This window comes from Clavelina lepadiformis, chromosome 2, assembly GCF_947623445.1.
Source record: "Clavelina lepadiformis chromosome 2, kaClaLepa1.1, whole genome shotgun sequence".
NCBI lineage: Eukaryota > Metazoa > Chordata > Ascidiacea > Aplousobranchia > Clavelinidae > Clavelina > Clavelina lepadiformis.
In genome coordinates this window covers 3,048,524-3,065,616 of record NC_135241.1, presented here as the reverse complement: position 1 = coordinate 3,065,616, position 17,093 = coordinate 3,048,524, and the positions used below count along the sequence as shown (strand labels likewise).

The following is a 17,093-nucleotide window of genomic DNA, read 5'->3' as shown; positions in this document are numbered from 1 at the left end:
TCTAACGCGATAATGACAAGCACTATCAATTGTGCATAAAATGGCCTTGGTATACTATGATGCATTCTAATCAAAATATTTATCATCAGCAGACCTAACTTTATACCTGAATTTGAAGATCTATTGATAAATGTGCCATGTATGCTATGTAAATGCCATCTTGTTCCTAACTTGTCAAGATTGGCATGTGGTATATAGCAAGCCAGAACGACCACTTACAACCTGTCCGGCACCTTAGGAATTTGGAAACCTTCTGAGGCAATGCCCCTCATTGGCCCCATGTCTTTTAATTGTGCGCATGTTGCGGATGATGGTTGCTGACTTTGCCGGACTTTGTGAAAAATAAATTGCGCATCCGACTGAACGGTACTTTTGCCTAACCAACCCATCCCTATAAACGACTAATTTTCTAACTTGACTTTTGTTTAACTTTTCTTTCCACACTCTTTCAGCAGAAGATCTCACGTTGAAGGAGTACCTTGTAACTTCTGGAAAGCAAAGATTTTGTTCATGTCAAATAATTTATTTAGGCCAGTGGTTTTCAACCTGGGGGTCGCGACCCCCGGGTGGGTCGTTTGCCATAAAAAATTAACTGTAATGATATTAGTGAATATTGTTGACGGTGAATGTTCAAACAGTTGAATAAAAGTTGAATGTTCAAAAAGTGAGCAGCGAGGAAGCAAGTTGCGAGATAGACTATTATTTTTTGCAGCAGATGATAGCCTATAGGCAAGCCAGTGTAGGCTTACTATTGAGTTTCCGGTATCAATCATAGGAAGCCTACCGTAGCTAGCCTTGATTTGATTTTTTTATTGCTATTTCACATGAAATAAGAACATTTTAATAGCTTATTTCATACAAAATCAAGTTTACCGATAGCTAACGAGCAGTATTTTTTGCTCGGTTTTCAACGAGCAAGAAAAATACTACTCGTTATACCAAAATCGGTTAAGTAGCGAAAAAAAATGACTTTTTCAAGCCCGTAAAACGTTAGCGAGCATCCTGTTTAGCAGCTTTAGACTAAATGTATTACATATGCCTGAATCAAAATTTTTGGAAGGGGGTCGTTAGTTACATTGGGTTGTTAAAATGGGTCGCGGTATCAAAAAGCTTGAAAACCACTGATTTAGGTGCAGACAAGTGCAAAACCACACAATCGCCAGTAGGGCTTCGCATGATAATTTTGAAGCTATCATGCAATACGAATGATACAGTCAAGTCAATCGTTATGGTGTTTAATGAACATAGTGCTGATGTGATCAGTGTCGGAATCCACTTTACGACCAAAGAAGACATTTCGGCTCAGATCCGATATGAGATCATTGTGGTTTGTTTTCGTCACAGAAAACGTTTGTTGTGCAGACAATCGTTAATTGTATCGTTCAAGTCGGTTGCGTTTGGGCTCGAAAGAGTTATTTCCCATACAGCCCCGATGTAAAATCGCTCTGCAGAACTTTCAACTTTGAAAGCTATTTTCAGACTTACATACGTGTGGTTACTTTTATTTCGCCAAGTGACATTTTTTAGGGGAAAATGACAAAGTTTTTGTGCCAATTTTTTTGGAGATGATTTGCGACAATTTACCTATTTATATGCTTTTACCAAATGTCTATCTAAAACGAGTTTCAGTTTGCAGTGTGGGCCTTTGCTGTAGTTTTTGCGGTAAATGCTTGGTACAAGAATATTGCATGATGTAATCTACGCACATCGCAAATCGCACATCATTGTAGCAACTAGCTAGATAGTGCGTCGATTCATAACACTTTTCCAACTTTCTTCTATTTCCAATCAATAGATTTGTAATCAATCGCTGCTACCAGTAGATTGTTTTTTTTTTTGAATTAAAGTATGGACGAGACCGCGGCGTGGGTATGCAGAGAACAATAATCGTCGACGGGTTATGTTGTAATAGGCTGTTGTATATACCAGTGTTTCACTTTTCATTTTGCTCCTACAATAGGTTTAACCGCGACTAAAAATTGATAATTTGCCGAAGTGAATAAAATTGTAGTTTTTTGCACACAAAATAAAAACATTTATTTTTGAAAACGATAAACAGACGTTGTTGCTAAACCTTGTTCCCGTGGAGTTCTTTGATACAAATTGAGCCATATAACGCTGATCTCGAATTAGCCGGAATCGTTGTTGCGAGCAATCGTTGTCGCATTATCGTTAGATCTAAAGCAAACACAGTTATGACTCGTTAGCTACCAATGCAATGCCGTTCGGACTGTCAAAGACCGCCCAAACATCACTTAGGTGTGCCTCAAATTAGCTGTAGCCCAAACCACAAAGCCAAGGGGTCTTAACATAACGCATCGTATTACGGCCATAATTACCCGTTTCGTTGTGTCACTGTTATGGAAACCTTCGTTTAGTTATAAGTAGTGACTTTGGCACGAACCTTTAACGCTTGAATGATTTCGGTCACGGTTAAGTGGACAGTGTCGCATTGGCAACAGATCAAACCATCGACCCGTATTACGGGTTGTTGCTGTACCGCGTCGAAGTAGATGGTTTTGTTGAGGTTTCACCGCCGAAAGCGTGCTAGGAATTATCATGACCTAAATTTAGTGCGAAAAAAACGTCTGTGTGGTTTGGTATGTCCAATGGCACTATAACTTTGCCCATTTCAGTCCGTAAGATGAGAAGGCCTTTTAGGTAGAAATTATCGTAATATTCGCGTTGGTCTATACGCAGGTGAGCACGCCAGGTTGGTAGCATAAACAGATGTGGCTGTATTTGCTGCATATACCCTGTTGTCATTGTCTTCTCTATCGCCGTTTTATCCGCTGAAATTTTCGCGGTCAACAACATTAAACGTTACTATAAATTTACAGTCAGACATTTTCTTAAGTGAAATGTTAATAATCGTAATAACGCAGTTTCATTTCGACGCATGCGCTGGCTTAATCTCTGTTAACGCCACCTGTTGTACAGCTGCAAAATCTGACCACTTGCTGGCTGTAGGGTGAAGGGTCAATTCCAATCGCGACCTCATCAGGAATATGGACGGATTATGTCCACGTCATATCACTTATTTGGAAAAGATCATTATGACGGTTTTCATGCCCAATCCGCTTCTCCATACACCGTTGAATTTTTATTTGCCAAACTTGAATTGCAAGCAAATTGCACATGATTAACTTGCCCGACTAGCACTTTGTGATTGATGGATATTGATACTTGATTTTAAACATAAAACTTTTAACTTTAGTTTGCTGATCGCGCTAGTTGTCACCATAGCAAGTTAGTACCGTCGTTATTTTCATGCACATTTTAAAGTTTTAAGGCTCTGTCACTTTTCCCGTGCATTAGCGCATGCCATTACCAACTGGCACTGTTTTCGTCACCTCCGCACCAATGACGAAAAATATTATGAATGAATGAGTCTTGCCGAATTAGGCTATGTTGTTACGTTTCTTACAGCACATGAGCGATATATAGTTGCGTACAATATGCGTAGTTGAATTAGGCATTCCATCTTCGTACATGCAGTATACACCTGCCACAAGCGTTATTTATGCAGTAGTGCAGAAGAAGACAAATACACGCGTGACCCTTGAGATTTGATCGTCTTTAAGTGTTTAATTGCGGGGCCACGGCCTTGCAGTAGCCTATAGATAGACGAATGGCCACGTCAAAGCAGTTGTGTTTGGGCAGCTGCCAACCTACCAAGGTCATGACCTTGTGAACTGTCTTAGTTGTTCATACCGTCCACTTTGTCTTTTGTGTTATCGAGTAATCGACCGGAAAGACATATTTTGCGATTGTTTAGATTGGCTTTGTCCATTCTTTTGCTTCTGCGAACTCGTGTCGTGTTACTGGCGTATCGACTGTAGGCTGTTGTCAGTGCCGTGGCTTACTACGTAGATTGACAATTCTAATTGAAATTTTATCTTAAAATTGGATTGTGCTTAGTAATCGGATCGCTCTGCCGCCTTCTTGCTGTTTTCCTTGCCTAATTAATTTCCTGCATTAAGTGAATAACCTGCCCTTCTTTTCCCAACGGCCTCATATTGCTTGATGTGCGTTGGGCCAACTCATCAGTTATAATTCCGTTACCCGTCACTTGCTCTCAAGTGGGGGTTCGTAGCAATTACACAAAACATAAGAAGAAGCTTTTTATATGGGTTTCGAATAAACAATTACTGAACAAAAAACGCGAAATCTTTTTTATTTTAAGACCAACTATGTGGTTATAATCGCGTCTTTTTCAAACCAACACTTACGATAAAGACGTAATAAACACACAGTATAAATATTAATTTGCACACACCGGGCAGTGAAACTTCACGTTGAAAAATTTCAAGTCGTTTCTTAATCGAAGCATCGTTCCAACTAGACAATAAATTAGTTTGGTCGAACCTTTGACACGTAAAGGAGAGTTTTTTTGACTAAACTTTCTGAAAAACAAGCATTCAACTGAATCACTGCAAAAGTGACAACCTCAATAGTAAACATTTTGCCACGATTTAATGTCTTAAATCATATACATTTGCAAAATTGGCTAGAAAAAAGCAATACGTAAAATTGTCTAAAAAAATTCTCGGAAATTTCTCTATGTTTATGAAACATTATGGAAAATACGATCATTATGGTAACATTTAGTATTATTACTCTTTTCAACCCCTGGATAGCGCCGACATGCAACCTTCATATTTACAAAAAGTTGGTATAGGAATGGTTAGTTACTGGCATAGCCTACTGGCCGAATTCATGGGTTTCATCACAGCTTTCAAAAGCGCAACAAATCCCGCTGGTACGACACACCTTTTGCAACTGTTTTCAATTTTAATCCTATTTTAATAAACTTTTCTATCTATAGAGTTGCTAAAGGACTTTCAGTATAGCGTATACCCACGTGGCGGACTTGGAATGATAAAGGTAATTCTTTAGACACCTCAAAGTAATAAAAACAGGCTTTGATAAGCATTAAATAATTATCAATCAAGTAAGACTAGAAGGAGCAGTGTTGAAGTTTTTCCGAGTAAATTTCGGGTTTGAGAACAATAAAATGCTTGGAAAATACGCCCAGAATCATCCTATAGTGAAACAAGATGTCTTTATTTTAGTTGCTGTCAATCGGCTAAACATTAAAGGGAATTTTAAACAATAACACAGGTTTCGTTTTAAAAGCGGCTTGGCAATGTGAAAAGGGTTAGTTAAAAAAACGCTTTCTAATGTGCAAAACACAAAAACATGTCATTTACGCGCCACGTCATACGTAAACGCACGTGTATTTTTGCGTCATCATGACGTCGTAATGTATTTAAGGTCCTGTTCATGACAGTTACGTGGCTACGCGTATCCACAAACAGTGACGCAGTTTTTGCGTCATTGCAAAGCCATAGAGTAAGGCCATCCACCGTAAGAACTTCCAGACAGTAGCATGTCGCGTATCAGCGTCTCGATAGGGGTTTTCCCTACTAAGCGTACGAAGAAGAGTTGTTCAATTGCGCTTGCGCTAACAGTCCTCAGCGAAGGAAGCCGGAGAAGGAGTTTGCCGAATCTTGAAGGCTGGTTGGGATACTGATGGCGAACATATTCCTCCAGCGCGCATTGCGACTTCTCCTGGATGCTTTCGATGTGACTCATGTCGCTTAGGCCGTGCGAATCTGAAATAACAACGCACGAACGTTATAGTTAAAACCTCCAACAATGAGAAAAAGATATGCGTAAAAATTCTGCTTAACTAAATGGCGAATATCGGTCGGTAAAGTTAATTGTACTTCGGACATTTTCCTGTGTCGGTACTTGATCGTCTTAACAATTAGTCCATAACACAGGTGAAATGCATAAGCCCTGACTTGATATACAACTGTCTTTTCATAGTGAGCACAAAAATCAACACCTCACATACTATGGATTATAGCGAATTGTTCAAATAGTTGGCGAAAACCGAAATATATCATTTCAAGTAAGTTAGGGATTTGGAAATTAAGGTTTACGCGTAATCACATTCTTCTGTAACCTCTAGGCGGTAAAAAGGAATTTGAATTTGCTGTCAGATAAGCCTAGTAATCGTGAAGTATTAATTTTGCCATGACAGCGTTGTACTACTTGGTTGCTGAAAGGAAAATGCTGCGTACCAGACTTTAAATTTACGAACATTTATATTTTTGAAGGCAGGACGTTTATATAGACTGCAGCGTTTTCGAATGTTTCAGCAATGGCCGCTGTCTACTACAACCAATAATACCCGAATCGACTTTAACAATGTTAACCATTGCCGTATGTTTGTTTGATGAGACTTGAGCGTTTCATCATGAGGTTTGTTAAAATTCTATTTTAATCACAATCTTCGAAAAATCAGTATTCAATCTCACACATTTCATATATTGGCTTTCATGGGTGACACGCCGCCGTATAAAAACGATTATATGATCGTAAGGTATATCTGTTATTGGATTATCGCGACAATTTTAACTCAATTTCATTATTCATATATCGAACGAGATCAAAGTTGATATTATTACAGTATGCGAAGGTTTCTCATAAAGGGATAAAACGTGCGTTGGTCAGCTATGCTTGAAGTATCTTAAGCCTTTATCAATTCTGCCTAGTTTAATGATTTAGAAATCGGATAAAGCACTGCAGCGATATTCTATGCTTAACCACACACTTATATTACGATTTTATAAACTTTAAAGTATATTGAAGAAAGCTACAAACGATTTCATTTTTTCAAACTTTTTGAGCAACAGTTCATGCTTACGAATTTTTTCAAACGAAGACAGATGGATCGGCGGCAGATCTGTCTTATTAACTTAATCCTCTTAGCTATTAATGTCACATAGGCTAAGGAATTGACAGACAGACGATTCGGCCGTTTAAAAGTGATGATATGAAACCACCGAGACCTTTGACACCGGCTCACTACGCCAGGTCAACATTAGCCGAAGCGCTGGCCGGTTCGTCGCGGTAAATGATTATTTTTTTGCGCTTAGCTTTGCCCGAATTGACCCCGAGCTGCCTAACCCTGCCCCGGGGGAGCCCAACCCTTGCCCCCAGTGGAGTCAGGTGTTGTGCATTTAGCGTTTGCGCCTAAAGAAATTTGCTTTAAATTCTTTCACCGGTTCTTTTACGTTCTCCTGTGTAGGTGTTATTCGCTTCAACCCACCTGCATATATCTATTTAATTGTCCATTTAGTGATTAGTTTCAAATGATCGGTTTGTCCCCAGTTAAACCTGGAGACCTTGAGACGGACGGGCCGGAGTTCGACCTTTCGGAAGGACCTAAGTTTAGTTTTGACACGTGACGTGATAATTATACGCTGGTGAATTTTTGTTGAACTTTTTTGGCTGCACCATTTATCATAACCAGCAGTTATTACTTTGCCAAGTCGACGTTTTGTTTAGCGCTAAGTTAGCAGTTAACTTCTCCCTTATATCGATTAAGTTGCTTTATATAACCGATGCGCAATTTGCATTCTTAGATATTCTAACTGCGTTTAAATTTAACACACCACGCACATCGCATTTCAGTTGAAAATACATTGTGCTATTAAGATATGAATATTTTATTTTGCCGCTGCTTAGCCGATGCTGATACGGATTAGAAATAGACAGTTTCCTACATCTGTAAGGGTTCTATGTTATATTGCGAACGTAAATACATCGGGTCAGATGGATTTGTGCGTCGTAAAAGTAATGCTGTGCACTTCAGTGTAATTGGTTATCCGGAGACTTTTGTTTAGTTATATAATTCCTGTATCCTGTCATTAGGTATAAACTATTTTCGAGTTTTATGACGTTGTATGTTTTATGCAAGTGGAAATTGACATTTCAACAACGTAAAGACAAGCAAAACTACCTCGTTCTTTTCTATTTTGCCAACAAGTTTGTTTTGAAACAGAGATAATATGATAAAATGTGTTTATTTATGAAACTTACAAGTTATTTTCCGTTCGAGATGTTTTTCTTCCGGATTAGTTGGGGAGTGAAAAAAATGCAATCACGTTGCGTAAACCGCCGTATTTTCAACCTAAACCGCTTTTACAAATTGAGTTTTGCAGAATAGCGACCTATAACCAAAGTGTGAACCACACATTCTATCCGAACATGAACCACCATTTTCTTCAAGCATACAGTTCATCGCAGCGTGAATTCTTTGAAGCGGCTCGGGCAGCAGTTATCTCACGCCAATGAAGCCGTTTATTGAATCGTCACAGTGACAAATTATGGCTTAGTAATAGCGGCAAGTCCGTTTAAAGTCTAAACGATTAATTTGCTTAATTCGTTGTTGGTAATTTTAAAACGCCATAATTTGTAGTGGTAGTAGATGGTTTTGCAAGCAACGAAGATTCCACCTCTTGCCAAAATTATCGAAGACGATTGCTACGCTTTGTATGATATTTTCTACTGGGCCCAACATTGAAAGAGTCTCGAATATAGGCGGCAATGCTCTTTTATCTGCGGATTGAATTACATGACTTTGCTGGATCCAGAATTTTCATTGTGACGTCAAAAGGGCGGTAGCTTTGCTCTTGAAAGCTCTGTCAATACAAGGGTAAAGCACCCTGCTGATTTTACTTTTAACTCAGAGATCCGTCTGGCTGCGTGTAATTGGACTTCACACGTCTCATGAAGATTTTTAACGACATTATTAGCCGATATGTTTTGCTGTCAACTTGTTAAGGCCTTTTAATCGGCTAGTCGGTTTGCTTTACGCCTGCTTTTGTCGACCACCGTGAAATACATAGATTAACTTCTTCGTTTCTACAACCCTGGTCAAAACATTTTGAAAACCATCAACTTACAAACTGACAACACTGATTTGGAATTTTAGGACTTATTTTGTACCACCCAGCGCAATGCGCAACTTTACAATTTCCTTCGATGATTAAGATTATCAAATATGTTTCAAATCTTTATCACACCTCGCAATCTGTGTTAATTGACCTCTTGATGTATAGTGATCGTGACGTCAACGCTATCTTGAAAATAAATTGCAAGAATCGCGAAAAATTCACTTCTAACGGAGTCTTAAAAATACGAGGGAGTTTTTATCTTCTCAAACTGTGCTATACATTAAACAGTGAAACAGGGCCTAGGGCCAGAAGTTTCTTAACTGCTGAAAAACAACAACGTCTACATGGTCATTACCGCTTTTATAAACAAGTATAGACCACGGTCATTAAAGAACCGTACTGGGTAACAGTAACTTGAATTTCATCGGAACAAACTTTTGTCTGTGGTCAAAATTTGAAATAGTTAAGAGCAAACTTATATAGATCTACGTGGAAACATGCGCGTAAACGGTAAAAGTTGATTAAATCTCTGGTCTTAGGCCTGGAGCATTTTTTTTATGTTGTGGAAGCGGTGAAATCTTGTCGATTATATTTCTATTTGTTTATCTTCTTAACACCGTTGCAGTCTGCGGGCCTGCAGGCAACGTGCATATTAAAATTAAACCATAATGAAAAGGTTAAGATCATGCAGTCGATGCACGATTGAAGATAAGCGTAAGAGTTTAGCGGCCCGGGAATTTCACTTTTGAGCTGCTGATAATAGACACAGATTTACTGTCTGAGTATTTCGCCTTTGACTTTACGGCAACGTTTCTTTGTAAGAAGCATGTTTTGGTATTTAAGTGAAGCATCAAATGTAAGTCATGAACTTGCAATTTCTATTTTTAACATGTCGCCGACGGCTCTTCGATTTTCGTAAGATTGCAGTGACTTGGCGTTCATTTTTTTAGACTTGACGATCAGAATTTTACCCATACGCGCGTAAATAACCAATTCTATTACCTTACATTACAAGAACACGTTTTAGTTTTGTAATTACAGATTTTAGCAGAACCGCACTCTTGTTTTAGTTTCACACATATTAGAATTTTTGAATATTTTATAGAATAAAACACGAAGTAAAGCGACAGTATATACGTCGGTTAGCTTATTCGTGTGTTTAGTTTTGCTTGAAAGTCGCCCTGGTGAGTTAGGCGTTGTCACATCTCGACTACATGGCTGCAAGGGTTCCCGCTGTTATTATTTATGTCTGAAGCGCAGCATGATAATTAATCAATATCCGCCGCATAAATAAAGCGTTTCTTATCAGACAATTGTTATGTTTGCTATCATGCAAAAATTATGGCTCGACGTTGGCGAGGCTAGAGTGATGCTTTGCTGTGGAAATATCGCTCACACCAGGCTTGCAAGCCGTTAAAGCCATATCAAGCACTTCACATTTGAGTAAGTGATCTTGAAGCTCAAATACTCATTGATACTTAAAACTAAGTATTGAGCGAACTCGTATGCACTCACCCGCGGTGAAGAGCACGATCGCTTTGAGGCAGGAGTATTCGGCCGAGTCGACGTGCAACGACTTGAGTCTTTCGACTTGCTCCTGGAAAATCCGGATGTGATCCATGAAGGTCATCACGCGATCGGCGGACATGGATGTGTGGAGACCCGCCGCAGCCAGCAAAGGAGCGACGTGGAGAGGCATTTGGCTTTGGGCGGCGTTGAGCACGAATAGTTCACTCCACACCCACTTGAGCATGGCGACCTGATCCGTGACCTGAAGATCCGGGAAGAACGGGATGTTTCTTGCCCATTCCACCGCCGAGAAGAGGAGCCGCGCCGCCAACTCGCAGATGTTATCGATGCCCATGATCTGGTTCGGGACCGGACACTGGAGCGCGAACCTCGAAGTCGGGTAAGGTTCGGCTCTTAACAACATCGTGATGAAGCCGGACATGTAGCCGGTACCGAAGCTGGAGTCGACCCCGTTGGTGATCGCGTATTGGCCGGGGTGAGGCTGGGTCGTCTGCATTCTGCCGCGCTGCACAGCTGTAACACACAAACGCTTTAGATTAATACATGTTTGAATATAGGTGGGTTTCTGTCAAACACCACCACTTGTACTGTTTGATGTTTATAAAATAGAGATGCTTTGGTAGCGCAGTGCATCAGCCACTGCAGTAGGTGCACGGTGGAATTATTTCTGTTGGGCTAAGCTGATTAAATCTTAGGCATGATCAGATAGAGTTATATAACAGTCATTATGTGCCTCACTATCCAAGATTTAAGCTTAAGGCAGATTGACGGAATTTCTCATACGCCAGACACATCACACATAGAGATCAAAATCTAACCGGTCGCGATTTCCGTGCGCGCTGTGTTAGTTGTTAGTTCTAAGCTTTAACATTTAAAACTTTCTAGAACATTTAATCGATAAGTTTTTTGTTAAGCGTTGTTCTGGCGCACTTTTCGTGCGACTCACAACCTCTCGACAAACACTTCTGTGACATTGAAATTGACACGCGAACGTCGACGAACAATTTCTTTCTTTCTATTTTGCCGCGTTTGAATGTCAAAAGTACTTTTTAAGCGCCTTCTTAGCCTCTACCACTTTCCACGGCTGTTTTAACATAATAGCGGCAGAATATCAATAAACTTAATTTGACTTCGGATTTGTACCCTTTTGCGTAACCTTTTTTATTGGAATAAAACGTGGTACTTTTTATTTTAGCTGTGGCTAAACTTTGTTTTACCTACGAGTAAAACATTAAGCAAAGCACCGACCGAAATTTTGTAACAAATTTCTCAGCAGTCGATAATAAGCGGGCAATCCGAAATTGGGTCAAACCTGCCGATCAAAATGGAGGGAAGTGGGTAATGAAAGGTGGGGCAGCAACTGATGTTGCAAACAAACGCGAAAATGGCGATACGGTGAATTAAGTTAGGCGTCCATGCCGCGTTTAAAAGCGGAAAATCTTTGGCTGTTATCAGCATTATATCACATGGCTGTAAGTACTTACATGTAGGCTCTCACTCGAAAAATTACGTCAGTGATTTTTGTGCGATCAATATTTTCTCACTTTAACCTGCTAAAAAGTTGCGTAAAATGCTTTAAATCTACAATTCTTAAACATTACGATGTCATTGTTTTTCTTGCTTTCCGACACTTGTGCGAGTGCAGAAAGGGGTCGCAGTGATTTACAAGCTGCGGAAGTCGGTTTAATGATCGAAGTTGGTGACGAATTAGCGAAGGAACGAACCCATGATCAGGCGGCCATCAAGTTTATCCATTTTGTGTGGACAAGAGCGACCGACCGTGGTTTAATTTCTGATCGAGTTACTTTTCGCTGATCGATGATGAATCCAGCGAAAAATCGTTCGTGTGTAATGGTTTATTGCAATTTATTGTGACGTCATAATGTATTGTAGAATCGGGATCCTTCACGCATGACCTCGCGTGGATTGATCGACAAGAACTGTTAACAAACTCATTGGCTTTTACACGACGAACACAAAACACTATTGTTGCCCATTGTTCTTTAGCTTTAGTTCTTTATTGAAATGTAAATTTGCCTTTGCCGAAAATATCATCGTGGAGTTTTACGCCTTGTTTTTTGATCGAATACAAGCGAATCCAATCACAGTCGGCTTTTGAAGCCGCTCAAATTTGTTGTCGAATGTACTTTATACTTAATCTACGTTTATGTCGAGGTTTCAATAAAATTTTCTTTGTATAACGTAGCAACGTTATTAGTTTATTACCAACCACAGTCCTTGCAGAAAAAAAGACGTCATTGTGAAATCATTATAACACCGGGTTGCGCACCGGGCAAAGTCTAGACAAGCGTTGATTGATTCGATGTAGGCTACCTTATAATTTACGGAAGCATCATACTCAGCAGACAATCGAAATTTTAACCGTATCTTTCGGAATTTAGCCGTTTAGACGATTACCAGCTATAAATTTCGCAGGACAGAGCCACTTAAGACCTGAGGGTGCTGATTGCTAACGTCAGTGGCATTTCCTCAGTAAATATTTGTGAAGGCTCGATCATTTGACACGGCCGGCTGCATACTTAAATAAATAATCATTTCTCCTAAAACTTGTAAAAAAAAATTGCTGTTTTTGTTCAAATTGCGTGAATCCTTGTAACATCACAAAGTAATGAGACATGTTTGGTTTGATTTTGGATATTTTAGGATCGCGTTACGCTGAAAATTTCTGTTTAACTGGGTAGCTCGACGTTTCTACTACAACGCATCATGTTTGTTTCCTTGATCGATAAAAATACAGGAAAAACATAAAAATAATATTTTTGTTCAACCGAATGGCTTCGAGCAGTTGACTCATCATTACAGGGTTGGGATTTGGTCTTGATAATAATCACTGGTTGGGCTTTTTGCTCTGTTTGTCGGCCGACAGCTTTGCTGGCCGCCTCGCTTACACCGCGTTAGCCTCCGAGCAAAGCATTAGAATTGTGACACTAGCATACTTTCTAAACCCACGCTTGATTTAATCATGTTCGCTGAAGTGACGTGACAATGCCTGTTTGTGACCTAATGCGAAGCCGTATGACCTCAAACCTGTCTTGTTCTAATGTTATGTTAGTATCGTTAAGTGCTTTAATATCCTCAAGGGCAAGACCGTTCGGTATAAGTCGGTCATTTGGTCAGATAACGTTGCCCCGCTCACCATTTCGATATGACCGTCGTGCGATTATTTATAAGCGACAACATGCCCTATTATTTATTTCCATTGTAATTATACGGGAAATAAAGATTTAAAAATCTCATTTAAGTATCCATTATCTCACTGGCCATTGATTCTATAAAAACAGCATGCTTAGTGCTTACCAAACCTTAACTGCTGATAAATGACGTCATAAAATGATACCGCACGTCATAATGGGTTATTTGTGACAGCATTATTCACCTTCCCGCCGCATTCCAATTTTCATGCATTTGTTCAGCCGGCAATACTGGCACTGATTCCGGTGATGCTGGTCGATAGGACAATTCCGATTACCGCGGCAGGTATAGGAAAGGTTTCTCCGCACACTTCGCTTGAAGAAGCTCTTGCAGCCTTCGCACGTGTATTGGCCGTAGTGCTTGCCACTAGACTTGTCACCGCACACCTGAATAGAACAAGACTAATTAGACAGGTTTGTTTTAAAAACGGGCAATTTGTCATAGCGACCAATGCCCAAGTTTGTTGTGGTTTTACACTGTAGGTTCGCACAAGATGGCGTTGATGTGCAAAGAGAAAGATCATCAACTTTTGATATCAATATTCCTTCATTAACGTGTAGGATGCAATCGCCCATCATACCACCTGATTTTGCGGGACCTATGAGCACGATACTATCTGTACATTAAGTTATATAAATATATGCTGTGATTGCCGTTGCGCCGGACACGTTTACAACAGCATAGTGTGAGCAGCCTAGGGAGCGTAAATTTTTGGTGGAAATCGGGCTACAATGAAATCGTTTTCAAATTGTATAAGGGCGGGGTTAAAATGGGGAAATGCGTCATGAAACGGGTGATGAGCCGGGCGATTTGCATTGTTATCAGAAAGCGATACATTGTAATACTTTATTCAAAGAGGATAACAATAAAGGGACGGGACGATTAAGTGATTAAGCTTCCAGAAATTAGTGATTTCTCTTGTAATGCGTTCGCATTATTATTATTAGGACATATGTTGGGAGAGATGAGATTTATCATAGCCTTGAGTTTAGACGGGCGAATCTTCACGAAGCCAACATAGCAATTAAACGACACCCCGTTAGTATAAGAAAAGATATAAATCAAAAATGAACTTCGATTTACAACTGAATTCCGGACCAACTTTAAGCCAATCTCACAAACGAAATATGTGCAAGATATTAAATGATTGTTGAAATTTTCTTACGGCAGACTATGCCTTGCTTGAAGGTAGGAATATTGTTACGCTTACATTATCACCATCCGATCGTAACTTGACGTATCCCGAACTATTAACGCTAAATCGAATATCGACCAAATATTGTCTCAACAAGATTGCAAATATTGATTTGATGAAATAAACCCAGTGCACTTCAATATTTAGTATTACTTCTTCGCGTAAACTAATTTGTTTCTTTCTTAGAAGCATGTAGCTTGCGCAATGTGCATGGCGGAAGATGCGATATAAAAACGTGTAAACATAACTCGTATAGACCCGGACGACCTGCCATAAACCAGTTTGAGGTAAGGGAAGCTTGCCTGCGTTGGCATGCAAGAGCAGAGCTCTGATGTTACAACACGATCGAAAACGTTATCAAGCTAACTTCAACAATGCTTTGCCAGTTTAGCATTTTAGAAATTCGCCACTACTTCAACTGATGACGCAAGGAGTCCATTTTTAAGCGAACAAAAAACAACGAAATTTAAAACCACTTTAAACAGATGAGTAAGCGAATTCGTGACCTTACCGCCATCTTTTTATCTTATTCTCTTTTCAGTGCATTTCAACGCCACTTGCAAAAATAAACAACCTCATAACGTTAATGTACGGTTTTGTAAAAAAAAAATCAGGAATTGTATTTACAGGTTTATCTATGGCAAACGAGTCACGATTTTCAATTTTATTATGCAAGTAGGCTATGCGTGCTACAACTTGTATATTTTGGCTAATATCAATTATACGAAGCTTGGGCACTGACTGCGTTTTAAATGATTTCTTGCATGCATGAAGCGGAACGCCCCTGCTTCTTCGCAAGTGCAAAAATGGCGTAGTAACTACTCGAATTCAATCCAAGGAATACCGCGTAACTAACCGCTATAATTACACTAACTGTTTAATAAACAAACACTATAGAAATTGCTTTTACCCGTAGCGAAATACCATAGGACTGTCAGAACGCTCACCAGCATTTCAAGCCTACCACGGTTTACATGGGACAAGATTTTATCGGTAATTGCAAGAAATAATACAAGTCAAATTGTCTCGTCACACAGAAAAACTTACCACACATTCTATGTGGGGCTTTTCATTGCTGCTCGTGGTCGACGTGTTCTGCTGTTGCTGGGGCGGCTGAGCTTGTGGCTGTGACGTTCTTTGGCTGGAACAATCCCCCAAACTAGTAACGTTGCTACCATCGCTTAACGAGCCATTTCCCGGCGTTGTTGGAGTCTGCGGAGTCGGTCCTTTGATCGGATCGGTTGGTATCGGGGTCTGCTGCTGGTGGTGCATAGGAGGGGGTACAATGGGGGGTGGGGGTTGATTCAAACTGGGGTGATGGGGTGGGGTGGTTACGGTATCCAGTGGGGGTACCTGCGGTATCCCGGTAACATCTTCTTGCGGCCCATGATGGGAGTGATCTTGCCAAGAAGTAACCACCATAGCCATATTAATATCAACTGCTTCATCGGGTCAAATGGGTAAGCACGGCGGGAAATCGATGACGAAGTTTAGGCGGACGCAATGAAGTCAGTTTAGGGAAGCCGGAAGGATGGAAATTTGAAGAGAAAACAAAAAATTTTCCTTTAGCTCTTGTTTACTAATAATAATCAACTTTATGGTTCGAGCGATGTTCTAGTTACGGCTGTTACTTAATTTTCTTCCGGAAACATTATATAGCTTACTTTACGCAGCTTGCACAGCAGCAAGCTTGTATATTTTTAGAATCACAAGATTGTCATACCACGACCACACCAATAACAAATTCAACAAGAAAATAGTTTTTATCGCTCATAGGCTCGTGATACTTTGTATACGAAGCATGCCCGATAATCGTGAAATAGCATCGCATATCGCCGAAAAACTTCGCTCGCAGGCGATAAAAGCTCGCCTTACACATGAAAGCTATTAAGACCGGTGATGTAGGTGTTTACATTTACAATAACTTTAGGCTTACCTTATGGCAATTCGTGATGTCTCTGTCGTTATGCAATGACCTTAAACATCGGTCCTACAACTTTTCTTGGCTTCTTCCAATCAACTTTAATGGCTTCTTAGCGTTGCCCGGCCGAGACAGGCTCACTTATATAACGCGGTGCAGCAAAATTACTTTTTCTTCACGTTGCCACAAACTATAAACCAGTTAACTTGTTCCTACTTTTCTGCGACAATCAAAACAACATTTCATACTCTGTTGATGCAACATGCAGAGCTGAATATTTCGACCTTGGCCCGATCTTTCGGGAAAAAGGTTCGACACAATGTGAGAGAGTAATTGACACCAGCAAGAGAAACACGTTGCTCAAAACTATAATAAAGAAACGCTTAGGGAACGACTGAATTAGGAGCGTACAAAATGGTCACCGACTACCATAACCTCATGCGAGAAAACTTCTAATTATTGTCACGCCGGTAGCAATATA

General features: G+C 40.0%; 1 protein-coding gene across 2 annotated transcripts; it reads right to left on the bottom strand.

Moving 5' to 3' along the window:
- Positions 1 to 4,111: 4,111 nt before the first annotated feature.
- On the bottom strand, positions 4,112 to 16,867 carry LOC143446524 (nuclear receptor subfamily 2 group F member 1-B-like). 2 transcript variants are annotated; one of them, XM_076946185.1, is made up of 5 exons: positions 16,628 to 16,867; positions 15,739 to 16,133; positions 13,681 to 13,882; positions 10,269 to 10,796; positions 4,112 to 5,618 (listed from the first exon to the last, which is right to left on the bottom strand). In XM_076946185.1, the coding sequence occupies exons 2-5, from the start codon at positions 16,117 to 16,119 to the stop codon at positions 5,338 to 5,340; spliced, it is 1,392 nt and encodes a 463-aa protein (XP_076802300.1). In that variant the 5' UTR covers positions 16,120 to 16,133; positions 16,628 to 16,867; the 3' UTR covers positions 4,112 to 5,337. The 2 variants fall into 2 exon arrangements, with proteins under 2 accessions (XP_076802300.1, XP_076802299.1); XM_076946184.1 differs by having other exon boundaries at positions 15,739 to 16,130.
- Positions 16,868 to 17,093: the final 226 nt, after the last annotated feature.

What these genes read in the sequence shown, in the direction of transcription:
- LOC143446524 (XM_076946185.1), bottom strand. Translation starts at nt 16,119, where the DNA reads ATGGCTATGGTGGTTACTTCTTGGCAAGATCACTCCCATCATGGGCCG. An exon ending in AATTGGAATGCGGCGGGAAG is followed by an intron (nt 10,797 to 13,680) that starts GTGAATAATGCT and finishes TGTGTGTTACAG; the next exon opens with CTGTGCAGCGCGGCAGAATG. An exon ending in GATCGTGCTCTTCACCGCGG is followed by an intron (nt 5,619 to 10,268) that starts GTGAGTGCATAC and finishes TTGTTATTTCAG; the next exon opens with ATTCGCACGGCCTAAGCGAC.